The sequence below is a fragment of the Culex quinquefasciatus genome, chromosome 3, assembly GCF_015732765.1.
Source record: "Culex quinquefasciatus strain JHB chromosome 3, VPISU_Cqui_1.0_pri_paternal, whole genome shotgun sequence".
NCBI classification, from domain to species: Eukaryota; Metazoa; Arthropoda; class Insecta; order Diptera; family Culicidae; genus Culex; species Culex quinquefasciatus.
In genome coordinates, this window is record NC_051863.1 from 1,061,160 (window position 1) to 1,084,316 (window position 23,157).

Below are 23,157 nucleotides of genomic sequence, written 5' to 3' on the forward strand. Positions count from 1 at the left end.
GTTTTACAAAATGATTTTATTGCACCAGGAATTTGAGCTATTTGTTTAGTCGGAAATGAAAAAAAAACTTTACTTTGTCGATTAAAACAGCTTCAAGGAGTCCAATTGTTACAGTTAAAAATGAAAATCAACAGTTCCTGACAATGACTTTAAAAATGCTTAGATGTGAAATGATTATATTATACGGTTAGATAAATGACAGGACATTTTTTCACTCTGCTTGTGGGATGTTGCAAAAATATTATAATCGGAATTACTTTGTCCTGGTATAATTAGTGTGGGACTAAGCTAAGCGAAATTTCGATGTTTTAATCACACAACTCGATAGCAGGTATATTTGAAGTGTATTTACGAAATGATTCAGTCCTTCTTAGAATTTCATAGCTATGTCTCTCGTATTTTTGTTGGGGGCTCGATTACACGTGTTGAGCCAATAAAATTGACAAAATTATCGTACTTCATTAGCAAGCATTAACAAAAAGCTATTACAGATGGAAATTATATTATCGGTAAAAATAAATATATGAATATATATATATATTTTCTTAATTGTCACAGTTATCTGCTATTGTTTTGCGGCATACGAAACCATTCCTTCTTTTTTTTTCTGTGCATGAATCGAATAAATAAAACTTGTTACTTTTGGAAACTTTTATCCGTAGTGCTATTGGTTATCAGTCAGAGTCGTTGGCATAACAGTAGGCCAGGCGATTTTCGCGTCCACCCGCTTGTAGGCTATCATGCAGTGCTTTCCGCAGGCCGCCATGCGCACGTCCTGGGGGCACTCGTTGTCTTGTAGAAGAGTTTCTAAAATAGAAAGTTCAAGTTATTTCACATGTTTACATCACCATGGATAAACAGACGTAAATCATTGAACATTTCAATCGAATGCTCATCAATCACTTTTCACTAAAGCTATCTAGATGTCAACAAGTGCACAGCTGTCAATTGCGTGTAAACGAGCTGTGGTGAATTCAAAATCGCCGTGGTGAGTTTCCGATTATTCAAATTGACAGTTGAATTGCAGATTTTAAAATAGATTTACGCCTGTTTTGTCCGTGCCATCACAAACCTTCTCCATCGATCAGCTTGAACAGTCCGTAATCCTGAGCGTTGGTAATTCTCGCCTTGTGAGCAATGATTCGACAGACCTCCCTCGTGGTTGTGTGCGGCCGAATGGGAAGCGTTCGCGTCTGAATGGACCCGTTGTACTCATCCGGAATGATGACACGCAGCACCGACGAACATTCCGGAAGCGTTGACGACACCCACTGTTGGAAGAAAAAATAGTGATATCGAATTCAACTTGCAATAGAAACGTAGACTTACCTCCATCGACCCAGCGATTCCTTCGTGATCGTGCAGGGAAAAGTTCTTCAGCACGTGCACGGCGCTGCACAGCGCGGTCAAGTAATACCCGGCTTCTCCACTGAGTAGCGACGGCTGAATCAGTCCCCACATGTACTCGGCTTCGATTTCGGCACCGATGAAACCACAATGGGCCACGACCAGTACGAGCACGGGCAGGAAGTCATCCGCGCTGAGCTGCTGGCCTATACTGCTGGCGGTGGACTCGAAGATGGCAGACACCGCTGTGAGGAGGAGATCGAGCTTTTCCAGCGGTAGTTCCGTTTCCTGAAGACGGACAAACAGGGCGGAGATCTGGCGTAACGCGCTCGCACTTGGCGGGATGACGGTGTTCTGTTGTTTTTATTGTAGAGGGGATTTAAGTTTTCTTCGTTAACATTAATTCACCATTGCGCGAAACGGAAATTTATCACCAAATCAGAACAGATTTTGCTGATATTTGCCAAAACTTTTGCTAAGACAGCCAATTTTTCGTTAGAACCAACAGCAGTGCGCAATCAATAAGGTTTTACAGCGTGACGTCACGAGCGCACACGCACACACATTTTTACTGAGACACACGTGCAAAAAATGTAAACAGTGCAGCCAAGCTGTCAAATTTCTAACTTAAAAACCGAGTCGGCGTAAAACCTAATAGCCCAGTGCCTACCTATACAAGCAAAATTCTGCTTTTTTTAATATGTTTAATCGGGAAATCAGACAATTTTTTGACACTTGAAATCGGTACAATTTAACTTGAAAATGGTTAATAGTACCAACAAAAGATAGTCGTTTGATTTCAAATTGATTTTACAGCAAGAGTCCTGATTGCTCCAAAAAGACTCAACAACTAGCGAACACAAATTGAACACGACACAAAACTGCTCTGACCGTTTGTCACTTTCAATCGCTACCGATTACTCTTTCCTCTCTCTTTTACCCTCCCTCTCACTCGAATCGGTCAGTACATCGAATGGCTCAGAGAAACTAGATACGCTATGTCGCTCAAAGCTAACTTAAATTAGTCTGCGATCAATAAATACTATCAAAATTATTTTGCAATTTTTGTTGTTAACTCAACATCAAAGACACATTTGACAGCAATTTGCTCCATGCCAAATTCAAATTTACGGCAAACTGAGGCCGTGCAGGCCAACTGAGCTGCGCGCTGGTATTTTGTTAGATTCTCTCCTCTCTGAACATATCTATTTGTATCGCTGTGTGATTGGCCAAGTCGCTTGCAGTGCTGGCGTGCTTCAGTCGGCAAAGATTCGTTCGGCGATGGGTGAGTTATTTTTGATGTTTTAACCGAAAATCAGGACTCTTGTTTTACAGTGCAAATTTAGAAATATTTTTGACGTCAATGCTTTCGAAAAATCATGTCAAATGTTATCTTGAAGTTCAAATTTTTTACAAAGGTGTAGAATTTGGCCCTTTTCAAATGTGACTCTTGAGTTTCAATTCAGTTTTAAGATCAGAAATTTTTGTTTCATTTTCTAACATTGAAAATCAGATCGTTAGTTGCTGAGGTATCAGCATTTGGAAATTGAGTGCTATTTTGAGTGATTTCTAATTCCTTTTTTAATTCTAGAGCTTTTTTTATTAGGTCCTATAAATATATGAAAGACAATAGTTTATAAGACCTTTAATAAAACTCAAGATTTTTATCTTTACCACAGGTAAATCTTCAAAGTTTCTTACACTAATTTATAAGAAAGTCTCTAATTCTTTGAAAAAAAAAAAATGTTTTTAGATTTGAAAAATTTGTCATGAAAAATATTTCGATACCTTTTTTTTAAACTTTCCCAAAAATAATCAAATTTTTTTAATTTGTCCGTAGCAGTTATAAAAGGAGAATTCAGTGAAATTTAAAGCTACAAAAATGTTTTCGCAAATTTCCGCCATCTTTACCCAAACTTGGTGATCCCCTTTCCATATATCAACCTACCTTAATCCCGAACACCGCAGGTCCCCGACCGGATGCCTGCTTCACCTTCTCCACCAGCACCTGGATGTCCCCGGACTGGGTGTAATAATCCACAAACAGCCCGTACAGATGTTCGCGCAGCGGCAAAATCACCAGCCGATGCATCACCTCCTCCAGGATCGAGTCCAGGTTCAGGAACTCGTCCGACTTGAGCTGCGATCGCGCCTTCTGGACCTCGTTGGCGAACTCACCCTCGCCGTGCTTCACCAGATAGTTTTTCATCCCGCTCATAAACTGCCGCATGTTGCGCATGACGACCTGCGGTGCCGCCTTGGACTCTTTGGTGCATGATATGAAGTTTGATATATTCCGCGAGAAGGTCGACTCCGTGTCGTCGGCCAACGACAGCGCGTAAGTACCGATCGTTTCGCCCGGTCCGCTGAAAACAGTCTTATTGCGAGGGTGGCCTGAAAATAGAAACACATTGGGTGGGATTAGTGGCAGAGTGATGGGACCGAGAGTAACGCAAATAGCCCGGCTCGAGGCTTACGGTATCGTGGCGATGATTTATGGGTTTAATCTTTTATCTCAAAGGGGAGTATCAGCGTCAGGATGAGTGGTCGCGGTGTGGCCAGCACGGTTCCGGGACACGTTTTGGACATACCTTCGGGTTTGCACATCAAGCAAATTAGGATTTTGCGGATCCACTGTTTCCAGGTGGTGCGAAACTTGGTACTCTCGAACGCCTCTTCACCACAGTCGAGCTTTCGGAGGAACTTTTGGGTGCGTTTCTTGGTGTAGGTGCCCTCGCCACGTTGCTCTTGAATGTGGCCAATGTCGATTATGATGTTGCCGGAATCACTCAAGCCAAAGTGCATCTGGACGTCGAGCGAATCGCAGCTGTCCAGCGATGTGTTGCCGCCCACTTCGGAGTACGATGATTCGCACACATCCGAGTCGGTTTTCTGAGCTTGGTACAGAGGACCCATCAGGGATCGGTTCAGGGCATCGGCAACGTCCAACTTTAGCCGTCTGACCTTTCTTCTGAGTTTTGCAGATTTCTTCGACTCACTTGCTAGTGTTGGAGGTTTGTGCTGCTCGGCTGCTCGAACCTCCTGCAGAGTCAGTCCATACTCGATTCTACTGCCCAGGTAGAACAGACGGTCTAACTTGGACGCGGGTCGGTAGTCGGCAATATCTTCAAACTGGACAATCTCGTACTCATCGAGTATCAGATGGTCGTCGAGGCTGATCGTGGACACACTTTTGACCGTCTTCACCCCATATTCGAGACTGATGCCAAGCAGCGAGCAACAGTTGTTATCTATTCCCGGCTGACGATGGCGATGATGATGACTGCAGTGAGCGTCCAGCAGCAGCGCATCGCCACTTTTATCAGCATGTTTGCCGTTTCGATTATCGTTAGTTGCGACGGCGGCAGCAACATCACTACTAGACGGCCAACGCTGACGAGACGCGTTGTTTATAATGGAATCTACTCGAGCGAATCCATTCGCCCCGTCCGTACCGCCCTTATTCCGGTTCGCGAACCTTTCGAGCCACCACTTTTTGAACGACCTCATGGCTGATCGAGAAACGATTCTTTCCAGATTGCAGGAATCGTCGAAATTTAAAGTTTCTCATCAGAACGATCACCCCGACGATCCACGCACAGAGAATAAGGCCTCACTTCAAGATCTACGGCGCATACTTAAGTCACACACCCGTCTTCACACTCTAATCCCAACCAACAGACTGAAGCTCAAGTACCATGCGGATGTCCTCAAGTTAGCATAAATCACAGGTTTGCTCCGCCCACCTCTCGGTCCCAGCGTCCAAATATCTTCCCGAAACAAAGAAACGAACAGAACGAAAGTTTTTCTCGTCGGTAGTCAATCTCTCTCCTCTCACTCACTCACTCATCGACTTGAGTTTAGTATTGAGTCCTGGCAAATAAAAGCTTTTGCTTGCACACTGATTGATGGTGACGCTCAAACTACTCAACTAGCTACTGCTGGGGAGGAAAAGTGGATTATGTGTCGGCGGCGGCACACTTATCTGGGTCCATCAGAACAATGAGTAATGGCGTCGTAGCGAATAGACAAATTCCGGCACAGCAGACGACCACACCGGACGGAAGCAGTTCATTGATGAATGCGTGTGGCGACGTCCTTGGTTTCCTTTTTCTCTCTGTTTGTGTGCCTCCGGGTAGTTTGAACAGCGTGTTTATCATTGGGATGATGGTGCACATTATCGAAGTGTGAGACGCAATAAAATTTGAGATTGTTTCAAACATGCAGGGTGAATGGAAACGCAAAGCTGTATGACTTTATGGCTTAGCGAACTAAAGAATAACTTGTTGTGACTAATGTTCAACATCATATTAATTAATCACATCTTGATGAATAAATTTTAAAACAAGTTTACAAAGAAAACAATATGCAAACGCATGATGACTCCAGTAACTTATAACACCGTCCAACAAAATTTCTGCGCAGGTTCAACTCGAGGGTAAGAATGAAGTTTAGGGTCCCTAGAACCACGTGTACTTTGAATTTTTCAAAAATATTTAAACAGGGTCGAATGGTTTTTCTCCAATATTTCATTTCAGATTCACATTTTAATCTTTGTTCAAATTGGGCATCCAATTTTAAATAAAAGTCATTTTGACAACAAATTTCCAACGTGTTTTTTCGCATGTTCAATAATAAAAGGGGACGTGCCGCGTATCCGTCACGAGCTATAAAAAAATGGCATCTGATTCGTGATCATGGACCAAAATTAGCCCATTGAACGAAATTTCATCAAAATTTTGTATTTTGTACTGAAAAGCACGTGCAACTGACAATATGAAATTTCTAAAATTTGGACTCGTCCAAATTCTAAAATTCTAAAATTCTAAAATTCTAAAATTCTAAAATTCTAAAATTCTAAAATTCTAAAATTCTAAAATTCTAAAATTCTAAAATTCTAAAATTCTAAAATTCTAAAATTCTAAAATTCTAAAATTCTAAAATTCTAAAATTCTAAAATTCTAAAATTCTAAAATTCTAAAATTCTAAAATTCTAAAATTCTAAAATTCTAAAATTCTAAAATTCTAAAATTCTAAAATTCTAAAATTCTCAAATTCTCAAATTCTAAAATTCTAAAATTCTAAAATTCTAAAATTCTAAAATTTAAAATTCTAAAATTCTAAAATTCTAAAATTTAAAATTTAAAATTCTAAAATTCTAAAATTCTAAAATTCTAAAATTCTAAAATTCTAAAATTCTAAAATTCTAAAATTCTAAAATTCTAAAATTCTAAAATTCTAAAATTCTAAAATTCTAAAATTCTAAAATTCTAAAATTCTACAATTCTAAAATTCTAAAATACTAAAATTCTTAAATTCTTAAATTCTAAAATTCTAAAATTCTAAAATTCTAAAATTCTAAAATTCTAAAATTCTAAAATTCTAAAATTCTAAAATTCTAAAATTCTAAAATTCTAAAATTCTAAAATTTAAAATTCTAAAATTCTAAAATTTCTAAAATTCTAAAATTCTAAAATTCTAAAATTTAAAATTCTAAAATTTAAAATTCTAAAATTCTAAAATTCTAAAATTCTAAAATTCTAAAATTTAAAATTCTAAAATTCTAAAATTTAAAATTCTAAAATTCTAAAAAATTCTAAAATTCTAAAATTCTAAAATTCTAAAATTCTAAAATTCTAAAATTCTAAAATTCTAAAATTAAAATTCTAAAATTCTAAAATTCTAAAATTTAAAATTCTAAAATTCTAAAATTCTAAAATTCTAAAATTCTAAAATTCTAAAATTTAAAATTCTAAAATTCTAAAATTCTAAAATTCTAAAATTCTAAAATTCTAAAATTCTAAAATTCTAAAATTTAAAATTCTAAAATTCTAAAATTCTAAAATTCTAAAATTCTAAAAAAAATTCTAAAATTCTAAAATTCTAAAATTTAAAATTCTAAAATTCTAAAATTCTAAAATTCTAAAATTCTAAAATTTAAAATTCTAAAATTTAAAATTCTAAAATTCTAAAATTCTAAAATTTAAAATTCTAAAATTCTAAAATTCTAAAATTTAAAATTCTAAAATTTAAAATTCTAAAATTCTAAAATTCTAAAATTCTAAAATTTAAAATTCTAAAATTCTAAAATTTAAAATTCTAAAATTTAAAATTTAAAATTTAAAATTTAAAATTCTAAAATTCTAAAATTTAAAATTCTAAAATTTAAAATTCTAAAATTTAAAATTTAAAATTCTAAAATTTAAAATTTAAAATTCTAAAATTCTAAAATTCTAAAATTCTAAAATTCTAAAATTCTAAAATTTAAAATTCTAAAATTCTAAAATTCTAAAATTCTAAAATTCTAAAATTCTAAAATTTAAAATTCTAAAATTCTAAAATTCTAAAATTTAAAATTCTAAAATTCTAAAATTTAAAATTCTAAAATTCTAAAATTTAAAATTCTAAAATTCTAAAATTTAAAATTTAAAATTTAAAATTCTAAAATTTAAAATTCTAAAATTCTAAAATTTAAAATTCTAAAATTTAAAATTCTAAAATTCTAAAATTTAAAATTTAAAATTTAAAATTTAAAATTCTAAAATTCTAAAATTCTAAAATTCTAAAATTCTAAAATTTAAAATTCTAAAATTCTAAAATTCTAAAATTCTAAAATTCTAAAATTCTAAAATTCTAAAATTCTAAAATTCTAAAATTCTAAAATTCTAAAATTCTAAAATTCTAAAATTCTAAAATTCTAAAATTCTAAAATTCTAAAATTCTAAAATTCTAAAATTCCAAAATTCTAAAATTCTAAAATTCTAAAATTTTTTAACTCTACAATTTTAATATTTTTAAATAAAACCAAAATGTTGAAATTTTAAAATACACAAATTTTAAATTTTCAAGATTTAGTAAATCGAAAATAAGATAATTCTTTAACTAGCATCGACCAAAAGCAGCTAATTTTAAATTGACTAAAATTGACCATCAACTAACTCAAACTCAAGAACAAAACTGTTGAAAAAAAAATACTCACATAATATCTCCCGATCCCGGCAGCTTCTCGACCGCAAAATGGTCGCCACCTTCTGCGATGGGCTCGACTTCTTCACGCGCACCTCCCGCCGCAACGAAAGACTGTTGTACGAGGACAACTCGTTCCGAGATCCGTACCGGTCGCACGATTTACCTGCCTGCTGCCCGTCGCCAATCGGAATCGTGTCGGCGGCGTTGCCTAATTAGGTAAAATAAAACAATTTCGATTTTAGGAGGTCGTTTAACCCTTTTTTCGGGTAGAGATACACTTACTGTCCTGAGGTAGGAAGCTGTCCCATTGAGAACTGTCCCAGGGTTCGGAGAAGACGGTTCCATCGTCGGACTGGGCACTGTTGATCAGGGACGATGCGTATCCTAAAATAACAACCAAAATAGAAATTATTACTCCTTAGGATTTGAAGGATTAAGGCGTCCTCGTACCTGCACCATGTTTCTCCACATTATCGTAGGCAGATTTTCGCTGCGGGCGGGTCAAGGTACCCGATCCGTTTTCTACGGTGTTTTTGGACTCGTCAGGGTATACGCTGGTGCCTCCATTTGCCGCTGGCAGCTCTGGCAAATCGAGATGCGGCAATCGTTTGGCAATTATTTGATGTACTGTTACGGTTCGGTTATCAGCTAGCAGCTCTTGGCCCTGGGTCAATATTTTGACATTCCTCTGGATCGCCGCATCAGACTTTGTTTGATCAGTCATCCAGCGCAAGTCATTGTCGTAGTCGTTGGCTTCGGTTTGCTCGAGTGACAGCCGGTCAAAGTGCAACTTGTCTACGAACTTGGGCTGCGGGGCGTGTCTGGGATTCTTCAGCTCGTCCAGCGATGCCGCCAGTTGATTCTTGTACCTTGCGTCCTGCTCGATCGCGGCCCACGGGAGAGGGGACTGTGAATCAATGCCCGAAAGAAGCTGCTTGGGCGGTTCCGAGTGGCGCTGATTGTTTGGAAGCATCGTCGACCTGTTGAACGGACTTCTCCGAATGATACTGTTCAGGACGTCCGCTGGATCGGCGTAGAACGGACTGTCCTGTTTGCTGGCAGGAAGGATACCAACATTCACCGGAGACATATCGTTCCGGTTATCATTCCCGTTCAAGTCACATCGATTCGTTACGTTTGGGAAACACAATCCCATCCTGTAGCGAGGTTCCAGCATGGGATTGTGCAAAGGCTTTTCCTGAGTTGGAGTTGGAGTCGGCGAAAAGGTTTTCAGCACCGTGTTCCTGTGCTGCTCGGTTGGAGTGCTGCGGTCACTGCTGGCATCTCTGTAGTGGTGTCTCAGATGGACACTTTCCGTGCTGAACGACGAGAGGATCGGTGTTTTGGGAAAGTCACTGAACGCCCCCGGAGGATCTGCCACCGGGGTGTGTGCCACTGGTGACAACAGATTTACAGATTTGTCTACTGCTGGCTTAAAGGTGGATACCTTGTCCACCTTAACCAACGTTGTGTTGCCGTTGTTGTCCTGAGTCCAGATATCTTCATAGTCACTAATTTTATCACCAAGATTGCTTCGACAGTACACTGAGGGAGATTCCAGAATATCCGATTCCTGCAACAAGATTGTGAGTATTACGAGATTAAATTTCCAATCAATTCTATGAACAACAAACCTGATAGTGTTTCGACTCCATTCGTTTGCTTCTTCTGCTAGTACGGTTAGTGTGGGCGAAACTGGAGCTGGATTCTGCAGTTTTAGGAACCTTGCGGAACGACAGTCCGTTTCCGTTATTGCTGCTGCAAAGCGGCGACTGAATGGCCATCATATTCGACAAAGACTCCGACTCGATTATTTCGTGGGACTTTACGAGAGAACCTCCGTGGCACTCTCCATCCGGTGGAAGACGAGCCGCCGTAGACTGGAACTGGAAATTGCAACAAGTTCTTATAACTGATTTCAAATTACGTTCTTTTATCCCACTTACCGTTGTAAAATTCTTGCTATTCTCGGCCGGCGAGACCAGCTCGATGATTTGCGCATTTGTGTGATTGTCGACACTGAAGGTCACCGTTGTGGTCACCGTAATATTGTTGGAAAACAGCTGGTTCGGTTCGTTCGGGGTGCTAGCCGCACTCGGTGGCTTCAGCCGTCTCGCCGGAGGTGCCGGTGGACTCCGAATTGGCTTAATGTTCAGCGTATTCGGCGGTGTTGGTCGTGGCGTTTTCAACTGCCGCTCCAACGTGCTAGTATGGATGACTTCGTTCAGCTGGCTTATCTTCAGTTCATGGTCACTACTGCTGGAGCTGAACAGGTTTGCGTTAAGTAGATCGATCTGCTTCTCAACGTCGTACGACGCCACACCGGGTGACGGTAGCGGGCGTTTCGACTTGAAAGTACTCGTTTTCCCTATGATGCCCGTTTGATTCGGGTCAGTGGGGGAAATTACCACAGCACTGTCAATCGATTCCGGACTCAGCAGCTGCTGGCCAGGTCCGACGGTGAAGCTGCTCAGCGTTGATATGGTGTCCGTGGGAGTTTCCCCCGGACCGATGAAGCTGGTGTTGGCCTCCTGGCCTCCAAAATGATTAAAATTCGCATGCACTTGCTTGTTGAACGTCAACCCGATGCCACTGGACTGCGTGGCATCCGAGGGCGTGTTCAGATGACTAGAGTTGGCAGATAGTACGGTTTTCGGCTTTGGCGATGCCATCGGGTATCGCCAAAACTCCTGACCCAACAGGGCCAGCGAGGAGAGCTGCTGTCGGTTTTTGGCCTCTCTCAGCGCCTTCGGAAGACACAGTTGAACGGGAAGTTCATCACAACACTGCGAGTAGTGGGCAATCAACGATGGAATGGATTCAAACTTGAAGCGCGAACTCTCCAAACTGAGCTGCCCGTCGTTGGACTGGATTAAGTAGTGCTCGATATACGGTCCGGTGTCCACCGGGAGACGCACCGATACGGCCATCGTTTTGGACTGACTGGAGCCACGAACGATGAAGTTCTGGGGAAGGTAATTTGAATTTAATTTTAAATTTAAAAATATAACATCTTGAAAGTCAATTCTGCTGATTCTCCGTCATGCTCTGAAGCTGTTCCAATTGACAGAATTAAACTTTTTTACATCTCCGGCCTCCGGTTGAGATCAAAAAGCTCAATTTTTAACTATAAACGTTAAGACTACATTCTGAGCGACCAAGGCCTCCATTGAATCTTTGTTTCTTAGAATGAATCCAAGGAGGCGCATGGTTTCTTAGAATGATTCCACAGCATTTATACTCGAAATGAGTTATTACATAACAATTAATATAAAAACTAAATTCTACCGATTGAAAAAGCTTAAAGGAGCTCAACTCATACGGAGCATGAAGAAAAATCAGCAGCGTTGACAATGACTTTAAAAAATATCTGCTATGAGTCATAGGGTTTTTTTTTAACGAAGGCATGGTCTTGAATTCAGGTAGCATTAAAATTTTAGGGTAATCTTCAAAACTTTGCAAACGGAGAGATTACTGAATGCAAACATAGAGCTCAGAAAAGGTCCTATAAAATATGGGATTCCCTGTCTTTATAGACGTTCCAATAAACACCCTTTGAAATTACTGTTAAGTCAAATGTCCATGTGTTTAGTCAATTCACCAATCAATTCAAAAAAGTATTGAAAAGTATTAATTTTGATACAAGCGCTGAAAAGTTCAACTTATCAGCACCAATTTAAATGCTGAAAAGTATAACTATGCACTTTTTGATTGTGTTATGTTTGGTCGTTTTAGAACCCTAGCGTGCACAGGGTGGGGCAACATGGGGCAACTGCCCCACCATCCTCAGAAATTTGTTCTAAATTGTGCTATTGTTTGTGAATGACTGAAAAAGGAATTGCAAAAAAACATATCATATCAAATTTGTTTTAGAATCATCATGTTCCAACGAATGCCTAATTATAATTTATGTTATCGACACAAATTTATCGAAAAAATTTGAGTAATTTAAAAATAACACAAGAAGTTATTTCGCTCAAGTTTTTTTTATCTGTTATTTTTTGTGGGTTTGTTGTTATTCAGATAATAACAATATCTGATATTTTCAGTACAATTTTTCTGTTATTGAATTGTTATTGAATAAGTTATTTTAGCAGCTGACCACCTCAACAACATGTTAATATATTATTTTTGCAATTCCGTCGTGAAACTAATTACTTTTCCTGTCATTCTTGAACGACGAAACAGCCTACTTTTCTGTACCAAAAATAACAGAATCGAATAGTAACCCTTTTCAAAACAAATGCTGAAAAGTTCTACTTTTCAGCACTGAAATGGATGCTGCAAAGTTGAACTTTTCAGCACTTGTTTCGAAAAGTTATATTTTTCAACATTTTTTGAATTAAACGATTCATTGACTCAATGCATGGACATTTATCCTATAATTCTGTTCAAATGGTGTTTTCGGAATTGCAAAAAACGTTGTATGGAACTCGTTGCAAAACTTGATTTTTTCATCACTCGTCGTATTTATCCAACTCGATGAACCTCGTATGATAAATGTGCGACTCGTGCTGAAAAAATCCTCTTTTCGCAACTTGTTGCATAAACTACTATTTTACCAGTTGAATATGTCTAATAATATTTTATTTTTCAACTGAACGCAGAAAAATATTTGATTAAAATTAAGCCGATGAAAATATTTTTTTTAACACTGGAACGCCCAACGCATGTCCAACTTACACGGACGCCCAAGCCTCCCAAAAAAGGTGGAACGGTAACTTCAACTCGCTGGTTCTCGAGTATTACTCAACCAATCGGGACGATTCTTGTTTCCAGTGATTTGTAAGAAAGTCTAGATGATCATTACCTTACCCAAGTAACATTTTTTTCCAGGAGTTCTACAAGAGCTCTTCAAGATAGCTACAGCATAGCAGTTTGGACCGCGGTAGGATAAAATTCTCTTCAAGTACTCTTCTAAACTCCTGAAGAAGTTTTGAAGAGAATTTTATCCTACCGCGGTCCAAACTGCTATGCTGTAGCTATCTTGAAGAGCTCTTGTAGAACTCCTGGAAAAAAATGTTACTTGGGTTAAATTTTGCAGAACTTGATTTGAACAAATCTGTAATTTTTGCGACCGAAAACATCGTTCCACCTTTTTTAAAATGACTGCCTCCGCGGAATTTTTGGCGAATTTTTTTTACACGTGAAAAAAAAAGTTGGAACGATGTTTTTGATCGCAAAAATTACAGATTTGATCAAATTAAGTTCTGCAAAGTTTTAGGATCATGTAGACATCCTAACAAATCACTGGAAAGAAGAATAATATTGATTGGTTGAGTTATGCCCGAGAACCATTGAGTTGAAGTTACCGTTCCAACTTTTTTGGAGCCTTGGGCGTTGGAATGTTAAGTTTTAAGAAGGGTTAGGATGGGTTGTTAAAAAAATAAATAAATTGAGAGTAAAAGCCATGGTTTTAACACTGGAATAACCAAAATTATGTTGTAAAATGCATTGTACACCTGTACAGTTGTTTTACAATCATTTGTTTAAAAAAATCTAAGTTTTTTTATTTTTAAGGCACTCTTTTAAATCTATTAGATCTATTTTCATTGCTAAAAAAATAACCAAGTGTAAAATTTTCTGCTCATATTTAAACCACTTTTGAATTGGTAACTGTCTTTTTAAGCACATAAAACAATTAAATTTAACTATGGAAATAATTATGATACAAAATGGACGAAGTTTCATCCTTGCGTAGCGATTTACGCACCTCATGGTATAAATTTAAATTTTCAAGTCACCAACCAGTATTTCTTAAAAGTTCCTAAATAATTATTAGACAAAAAACTCTTTATATTTCCTGAATTGTTAACCGACTTCAGCCATTTACGTAAAGATATGATTTTTGAGCTTTTGTTATTCCATGCTACGATTTAATCGAATTTGTTGCAGCACAGCCGCCAATAATCCAAAATTTAATGCATAAAAAACTCTGGATAAAAAATTTAAAAAGCAAATAAGTAATAAAAAAAATAATCTAAATAACAACACTTAAATAAAATTGCCCTGCCAGAATAATTAACAGAAAACGGCAGTTTGGACATTGTTCTTATGAGAAAAAAATGATAACTAAAAATCAAATTTATAGAGTTTTATGAATCATTTGAAACTAAATACAACAATTTCCACATGACCACCATCAATCCGGTCAAGCGCTCCACATAATCGTGGGAAGATAGCAAGGCTATAATCAGTCTTATTTTCATAAATTGCTCAACCACGTTTTACGCCACAAAAAGGAAGCTGCCTCTGTTGCTTGCCCGTGACTCATGCCATCACAACGAAGACTGCACGCTGCAGTCTCCATCAATTTCAATTTAAAGAAACAAGCCCGCTTACCCCTTCCTCCTTTCCCTGCAGCAGATGCACCGCACCGGAGCGCTGTATCCCGGGCAGGAACCAAACCGGATGCGTCCGCAGCAGCCGCTCGACGAGGCCGAGCACGCAGGCGGGACTGCGCGACGAGTTGCCGTCCGACACCTGCGAGTCCTCGCTGGAGGTTTCTTCGCCTTCGGCGAGGATTCCCCCTTCGGAGCTGGACACCAGCGACGTCTGGGACTGTGTGTGTGGAGGTTTAGTTTTATTGCACAGGTTATGACTTGAGGGTTGTTTTATTTTTCTTACATGATAGATATCCTCTTGCGAGAGTTCGCGTTTGCTGGGCAGCAGTGGAGCCAGGTCGTCGTCCATTGTCTCGGCATTAGCTTCTTGCTGACCTCCGACTCCGCAGCCGGTTGTGCTGAACGAGGACAACCTCTGTTTTGCTAGCATAAACGACGTATCCGACCTGAGAGAGAGACGAGAAGCGTGGTGTCGGGTTATGATGGGGCACAAAGAAACAAGTCCATTTTTGGGGTGGTGGCGCTTTGCATACCTTCGACGATTCTTCGCGGGGCAGTCTGCTGCGTTGTTGTCTTTCCTGCTAAATTTGGACACTTCTGCATAGCGCTTGAAAAAGTGACCTTCGCTCGGACTCAGGAATGCCGCCTCGGCTTGCGACTGATTCAGCTCGAATTCATCGTCAGCTTTACCACTACCACTACCAACGGCGTCTTCCTCCGTATAATTGAAGCATTTCTTAATTGGCAGCGAGGCAGGTCGAATATTTTTATCACTCGCGACTGTGCTGCTGCTAGTATTTCTAACACTGTCGTCAAAGTTGTTGCGTTGGAAAGAGTCGCCGCCACCGCCGCTCAGCAGCAGATCGATATCGTTGCCATTTCTTGCTTCCGTGGGATTAGAACCTTCATTCAACACGTTTACACTTTGCTGCATCGCTAAGCCGCGCCTGTGGTTGTGGTTGTTAATCTTGTTTCTTCTTCGCGAACGTTTAATCCCACTCCACGAGCGACTTTTTTCTTTATTTTTGCCGTGCACTTCTTCCACTTCTCCACTGACTGGGATATCTACCTTCTACAAACACATGCTGCTGCAGCAGCAACATAGACGGTCTTGCTGCGATTCACTAGAAAACAGATAACACGATTGAACGCTAGTGCATCGCGATGCGATGATGACTCGATTCGCTCTGATTCCCCAGCCAAATCAACCGTTTGTGCGATCTACTAAGACGCAGTGTAGTAGGCGTCGCACAAACATACTTTCTTTTTCACTCATCACATCACAGGCGGTGTCGCATGGTTGCGCACCACATTTTTTCCTGTTCCTTTTTTCCTCATTTCATTCTTGTAAGAATTTAATTCAAACGAGCATGTAGCATCAGACTAAAATACATCCGAGTGTACGCAAAAAAAAAGAAATCTAATCCATTTCGAGGCCCGAAAATCCCCCGGCACGTACCGCCATAGATCGATATTAACAAATGTAAAAAGTAGTCATTTCATTAAATATTAAAGCACTCTCTAGACGAATGACGGTTCAACTTGGGCTCATCCCACCATATGCCGACGAAATCACCAAGGAAACAATTGCAACATTTCATGCTATAGAGCGCCGGTGTGTGTGTTGGGCGGTGTTACGGGAGAGACACAGTAGGCGTGCGCTAGTGTGGGTGGAACGCGTAGCATAATAACATGTTTTGTTTGTTGATTCAGGGCTGCCGTTTTACACTAATACATTTCCATCAGAGCAATCAAGTATCACTGCAACCCGATTGCAACTTCACCCATTCATTCGCCCAAGATCAATCGCGGATATTCACTTAAAGTGGCACTTTTCAGCACTGGATGCGTGTCTGCCAGTGGCCGCCAAAGTGCCTTGAATCGCAATCAGAGAAACACTTGGATGGGCACACGCAAACGACGACGACGAACCAAAGGGAAGTTCAACTCACACAAACACACCAAAAACCCTCCATTCAGCTACTCTGATTCACAGAGCAGCAAGATACACCATTCTTAATTGTCACTAGACACAACTTCAATCCCTCCAAAAAAAAAAGAAGAAAGAACCACCATTTCGCACAACCATTTCTCCACCAAACCCATCACTAAAAATAGAACCCCTCAAAACATTTCGCACAAAAACCTGAAGCCCACCAATCCGCCACCTTGCCCGTCGCAATCGATAGTTTAGTGAAAGTTTAGTTTCGCCAGCCCATTAGAGCCAGTGTGTAGGCACCTCCAACTAGACCTGGTCGTCGGTCCCCGTCGTCTGCTCGTGTCGAAATCCAATTGCAACTAAATGTGGTCCATCCACACAGACTTATGCCTAAAGCAGCAAAGCTAGCAGCTCGCGTACGGCGCACGTTCAAATTGGAATGTCGGCGCTACACACCGACGACGACGACGTCACACAACCATCAAAACATTTCAGCTGGGGGGAAATGGGAATCGTTGAACAAATATGCACAAATTATTTCGAGATTAACACAGAAAAATACACCTTAATGTACGTATTTACGTGATATCTATGCAACGTTGCCGTTTCCATGGCAACCAAAAATACTTTCAAAGTTGATTGTAGATCAACAAAGTTAATAATATCGCCATAATAAATTACAGACACCTAGAATAACTTATCACTTTTCAAAAGTAATGAAACATCATTAAAAATCCTATAAGAAATACCGTACCTGCCAGTCTACATCCGTGAGTCAATTTACCCTGTGCCATGTTGCGTGGTATCTATGTGTGCTGATTGTAACGCACATAGAACATACCAAACGATACATTGCTGTTGGCCCACTGTCACGTGTGGCAATGTGTTGGTGTATCGTAATGATAGGGATGATCAATCCCCTAAAAAGTGAAGTCATCATTTATGTTCAAACAAATCTAGTAAAACATTTAAATACCACTCAAATAGTTAATGTCAATATAATTGATGGACAAAAAATCCTCAGACTACTATGAAACAAGCTACCATGCTTCTCCACCTCAATGCACATCGATTAAAAAAAGTTCAACGGCAAAAAAAGTTCCAATTTGGTTTGGAAATTGCGTTCAAAATGAATTTCCAAAATGCTAAATCAAGCGATTTATGAGCATCGCTAACTTATAGTACCATGCGTCTCCATAGAAGTTAATGCTGGAGGCGCATGGTATTGCAAATAAATAATATTACTATTTTTATTTTTTGAGCAATAGCTTAGCTTAGTAATTATGTACAAAGCAGCCCATTATCCATTTTTCAAATTGTGTCCCTCGACTCTGACCGATAACAAGAAAACAAAATGAAACAGTAAGCCATGGAAACAATATTCCAATGAATCATTTTTTTACTGAACAACTTCTAAACACTAAAATGCTTACACACCAGTACAATTATTATGAAGTTATTAATTTTAAGATTAAAAAAAAACTTTTTGCGGTACTGGTATTTAATTTAACAAAAAAAACAATCACATATTCTTTAATAGATTCATTTATGCTAACTGTAATTATAAACGCAAGAAAAATCATCTAAAAAAGTTTTCAATAATTGCACGTCTATTTCCATTAAAATTATGAAGTTTTTTGAAAAAAATATTTTTTTTGAAGCCCGCTATTGAAGTAGTGTGGCATAAAAATCAAAAAATATTTGCAACGGATGCTTTAAAGGACAAAAACGGTAACCTTTTCCCTTAAGTTTACCAACTTGTGTTTGAACAAGCTCCCATGGGAGATTAATACGTAGAAAGTTTTTTTTTTGAAATTAAATATGTCTTTATTGAACATTCTTATAATAATTACATTTCTTTTACATGATAAGTGGTATGGCCTAATGCTCTTCATCTTTGTTGTATTTTTCGTTTTATTATTACCTGATCACATTTATTTATTAGCTTCAAATTGTTTTACATTATTGCATTGAATCGAATACATTTGGGTAAAAAAAGAAAAAAAAAATCACTTTAACAACTAATCCTAACTTAAAACTAAAAAAATAAGTTCATTGATATATTCAAAATCACTAGAACGAGTAAACTACGAACTGTATTTTAAGATGAATCCTCCAAGAGTTCTTACTTGTTCCTGGCGAGTTTTGCACCCACGCAGAGTTGTTGTCATCTCGATGAAAATGTTCAGAAGTTCTTGTGGTGAAAACAGGTCACTACTGCCTTCACCCGTTGATGTTGGTTGGTTTTCCCTCGGTTGCTGACTGAAGCCTGGAGGTGTTGTATTCTCTGCAACTCTTTGCCGCTGATTCAACGGCAATGGCTGCAGATTTGGAACCACTCGAACAGATCCCGCTCCTGGTGACGCCAAAGCAGGAAAATCCACGTCCGTGTATGCTGGTGGTGTTTGGCGACGATTTGGTTGGTGCCTCGTCGTCGCTTGCTGCCGAATTTTTACAAACTCAGCACGTTTTGGGCAGCTTCGATTCTTGGTAGAATGGTCGCCGCCGCAATTGAAGCATTTCGCTTCGATGTTCTCGTTGATTGTTTCGCAAGCTTGTGTGTTGTGCTCACCTCCGCAGGTTGCACAACGACTCTTGATGAAACAGTTCCTTCCACCATGTCCAAACTGCAAGCAATTCGAACACTGTGTCACGTCACGGTGCACTGGGCGATAACGTTCCCAAGTCACGATGATGTTGAAAATTGCCCGAACTGCTTTCAGCTCAGACGGCGTTGTCGATCCTCTCTCGAGATGAACCAGGTACAGTTGATCACGATACTTGATGTCCTTGTTGTGTCTCGTCATCTTGAAGATGTCGATCACGTTCAACTTCAGAGTTTTGAGCTCTTCTTTCAGCACATTCACATCCATGTCGTACAGGCCTCGGAGGACCTGTTTCATGGGGCGTTTACCTGGATCGTCATGGCTGTAGTATTCAATCTTTGTGTTGTTCAGGAAATCCCGAACGTAGTTGTAATCCTTTCTGGTAGGTAGCAGAATTTTGAGTCCATCAGCACACAAGCGAATGGAAGCTCGTAAAGCACCAGATTTGATAAACCCGGTCAGCCACTTTCGCACCGAATCCGATGACGATGTTTTCACAAAAATGGGTGGCAACTTTTCCCGTCGTTCAAATTCTTCCTTCTCGCTCACGTCCACAGGGAGGGTAGCGAACTTGTTTCCAGACAATTTTTGAGCGTCCTTGCTCAAACTGCCTGGCTTTGCAGGTAGCGCTTCGGCATTCTTTAGCTTCTTCAAATCTGCCGATCCTGCTGGTGAGGACCGCCTCTTTTTCTTGCCCTGAGGCATTTTTGCACTTTTTAAGCACTTTTCAGGAGCTAAAATCCAGGAGTACCTCACTGAATGATGGTCCACAATGGAATGCACGTAGAAAGTTTGGTTTCACCTTCCTGATTAAGAATATGATGGATTCTAATTAATCTACCGGTGAAAATTGCGTTTTTAAGAAGAAAAAAATATGCAAAAAGAGACGCCTGGTACTAAGACAAAATTTAAAAAAATATATATTAAGAAATACTTTTATCGAAATTTTATGCTAATCAATGGTAAAAAATGTGAATCATTTTGAAACACGACCTATTATAAGGTTATTAATAAATTATTAGAATTTACTTGAGCCACAATGTGCCTCCGCTCAAGCTATTTAATATGGGAAAACATTTTTATTTTTGGAAAAACGCCTTTTTCACCGATAGAATATTTTGAATTGAACATAATATTTTGCTTCGTCCATACTGTGCGAGTTACAGTAATTTTTGACTTAAATTTTTCGAAAGATTTGTTTTTTTTTCAAATTTTTAAAACAGAACTCTAGAATTTCGAACAAAAATCTGTTTTAAATTTTTGTATGTTTTTTTATTTGGATGAAACCTTGTCCATCAATTCCTTAAACAGCCAAAAAAAAGTTGAATTTTGGAATGTTGAAATTTACACTTTTTTTCGCCACAAAATCTGTCACCATTTCCTGATGAATATTACCCTTATTGTGAATACAAAGAGACCCTTATTTTTTTCTGTGTAGGTTCAAGTGAGCCATTTCGCATCATTTGTTTTTCCACACATGTCTCCACACAAATGTGGTAGCTGGTCATAGAAAAGTGCTACGCAAATATTCGAAAATTTGTACCTTGTTGTAGTTTATGATTGGGATAATTTGAAAAAAAGAAAGACAAATTTATCATTTTTTTTCGATTTTGACAAACTATAACCCCCTCGATTTTCTTCACTTTTTGTTATGTTTTAGTGGACAAAAAAATCCAACTCAAAAGCGGATGGACATTTTGTTTTGTCAAGTTATGATTTGTTGTGTACACAGAAAAAAAATCATGGTAATATTTCATCTGGGAAGCGGTACATCTTTCATGTCAGAAAAAGGTGTAATTTTACCTCTGGAATTATGTAATTTTACCACTTTCCTGGTGTAATGTCACTTTTTCAGTCTAAATTGAGGTAAAATTACATCATAAAAGAGGTAATATTCAACCTTCCAAAATTACAGCTTCCAAATTTACATTATTTTTAACTGTGTGGAATAGTCTTATTTTTAAGTATTGAATATTCAAGCTCTAAGCTTCAAAGAGTACTTATGGCAGTTTCTGATAAAATGTACCGTTTCGAATTAAGGCCATTTTAAAAGTAAAATTTCGTTAAAAAAAATTTATTCATTATACATTCCAGTCCATCTTTGGCAAACATCTGTAAAATTTTGTAGGCCTTGCAAAAAGTCAAAATTAGGAAAAATATGTTTATACGAATGTTGCCCATTCGTCCCGAGATTTGCAATTGATGATATCTTGAAACTATTGATCCGATTTTTCGTGTTAATTTTTCTCAAATATTTTCAATTTTTTCAAATCACTATTTACATTTCAAAAAGGCCAAATAATTTGACTTAAGCTAACTAAGGTTACATAGCAAGATTTTTTGAATTTGGAAAATTTATGCGAAGATGGGACTATGGCTTTGCAAAAAAATTAAAATGTGAAAGATGTGAGTTTTTCCGAGTGTAAGCCGTGTAATCTTTAACACTTAAACTACCATCCTCAATATTATCCCGCGAACTACCAAGCTAGCGAAAAAAGGCGAAGTCCAACTTCAAACAGCTGTATCTCGGCTCCCTGTGGACGGATTTTCAAAATTCAAGAAGCAAAAGATGCGGACAGATCTCTAGATTATTTTGCTTTTTGAAAAGTCAAAAACAGAGGCACTTACCCTAAATTATTCCCAAACCAACCAGGTAACTTTTTTAGCCCTCTATTTTCTAGTTGTTTTGCATGTTGGATCGAATGTTGAATGACAATTTGTTTAAAATTTTATCATAATGCAAGTTACAGTACAATTATAATACCCAATACCATATTGGACCGATCTGGCCACATTGGGACCGGTTCCAGGTTCTCCGGTGAAACCCGGAATATCCCCAATTCCAGAGTATTTTCAAGAATTTTATTAGAATGGCAATATGGGTATCAAAATTCAACATTTTCAAAATTAAGCTCACTGATGACGCTGAAAACCATTTTGGACATATCTGGCCACTTAGGGACCGGTTCCAGGTTCTCCGGTGGAACCCGGAATATCCCCAATTCCAGAGTATTTTGAAGAATTTTATTAGAGTGGCAATATGGGTATCAAAATTCAGCATTTTCAAAATCAAGCTCACTGATGACGCTGAAAACCATTTTGGACATATCTGGCCACTTTGGGACCGATTCCAGGTTCTCCGGTGAAACCCGGAATATCTCCAATTCCAGAGTATTTTCAAGAATTTTATTAGAGTGGCAATATGGGTATCAAAATTCAGCATTTTCAAAATCAAGCTCATTGATGACGCTGAAAACCATTTTGGACATATCTGGCCACTTTAGGACCGGTTCCAGGTTCTCCGGTGAAACCCGGAATATCCCCAATTCCAGAGTATTTTCAAGAATTTTATTAGAATGGCAATATGGGTATCAAAATTCAGCATTTTCAAAATCAAGCTCACTGATGACGCTGAAAACCATTTTGGACATATCTGGCCACTTAGGGACCGGTTCCAGGTTCTCCGGTGGAACCCGGAATATCCCCAATTCCAGAGTATTTTCAAGAATTTTATTAGAATGGCAATATGGGTATCAAAATTCAGCATTTTCAAAATCAAGCTCACTGATGACGCTGAAAACCATTTTGGACATATCTGGCCACTTAGGGACCGGTTCCAGGTTCTCCGGTGGAACCCGGAATATCCCCAATTCCAGAGTATTTTCAAGAATTTTATTAGAATGGCAATATGGGTATCAAAATTCAGCATTTTCAAAATCAAGCTCACTGATGACGCTGAAAACCATTTTGGACATATCTGGCCACTTTAGGACCGGTTCCAGGTTCTCCGGTGAAACCCGGAATATCCCCAATTCCAGAGTATTTTCAAGAATTTTATTAGAGTGGCAATATGGGTATCAAAATTCAGCATTTTCAAAATCAAGCTCATTGATGACGCTGAAAACCATTTTGGACATATCTGGCCACTTTGGGACCGGTTCCAGGTTCTCCG

General features: G+C 38.5%; 1 protein-coding gene across 8 annotated transcripts; it reads right to left on the reverse strand.

The window, feature by feature from the left end:
- Positions 1 to 131: 131 nt before the first annotated feature.
- Positions 132 to 17,029, reverse strand: LOC6042666 (protein sprint). 8 transcript variants are annotated; one of them, XM_038260599.1, is made up of 13 exons: positions 16,900 to 17,029; positions 15,194 to 15,784; positions 14,944 to 15,106; positions 14,659 to 14,877; positions 10,263 to 11,282; positions 9,951 to 10,202; positions 8,767 to 9,889; positions 8,599 to 8,700; positions 8,327 to 8,524; positions 3,296 to 3,741; positions 1,330 to 1,701; positions 1,073 to 1,271; positions 132 to 807 (listed from the first exon to the last, which is right to left on the reverse strand). In XM_038260599.1, exons 2-13 carry the CDS (start codon positions 15,592 to 15,594, stop codon positions 665 to 667), a joined length of 4,638 nt encoding a protein of 1,545 aa, XP_038116527.1. In that variant the 5' UTR covers positions 15,595 to 15,784; positions 16,900 to 17,029; the 3' UTR covers positions 132 to 664. The 8 variants fall into 8 exon arrangements, with proteins under 8 accessions (XP_038116527.1, XP_038116531.1, XP_038116530.1 ...); XM_038260603.1 differs by having other exon boundaries at positions 16,912 to 17,025; XM_038260602.1 differs by having other exon boundaries at positions 16,829 to 16,993.
- Between the last annotated feature and the right edge of the window lie 6,128 nt (positions 17,030 to 23,157).

Bases quoted from the DNA above. Each gene is read 5' to 3' on its own strand.
- LOC6042666 (XM_038260599.1), bottom strand. From the start codon at position 15,594: ATGCAGCAAAGTGTAAACGTGTTGAATGAAGGTTCTAATCCCACGGAA. The intron at 10,203-10,262 runs GTAAGTGGGATA...TGCAATTTCCAG, and splicing joins ATAGCAAGAATTTTACAACG to TTCCAGTCTACGGCGGCTCG. The intron at 1,272-1,329 runs GTAAGTCTACGT...TTCTTCCAACAG, and splicing joins GAATCGCTGGGTCGATGGAG to TGGGTGTCGTCAACGCTTCC.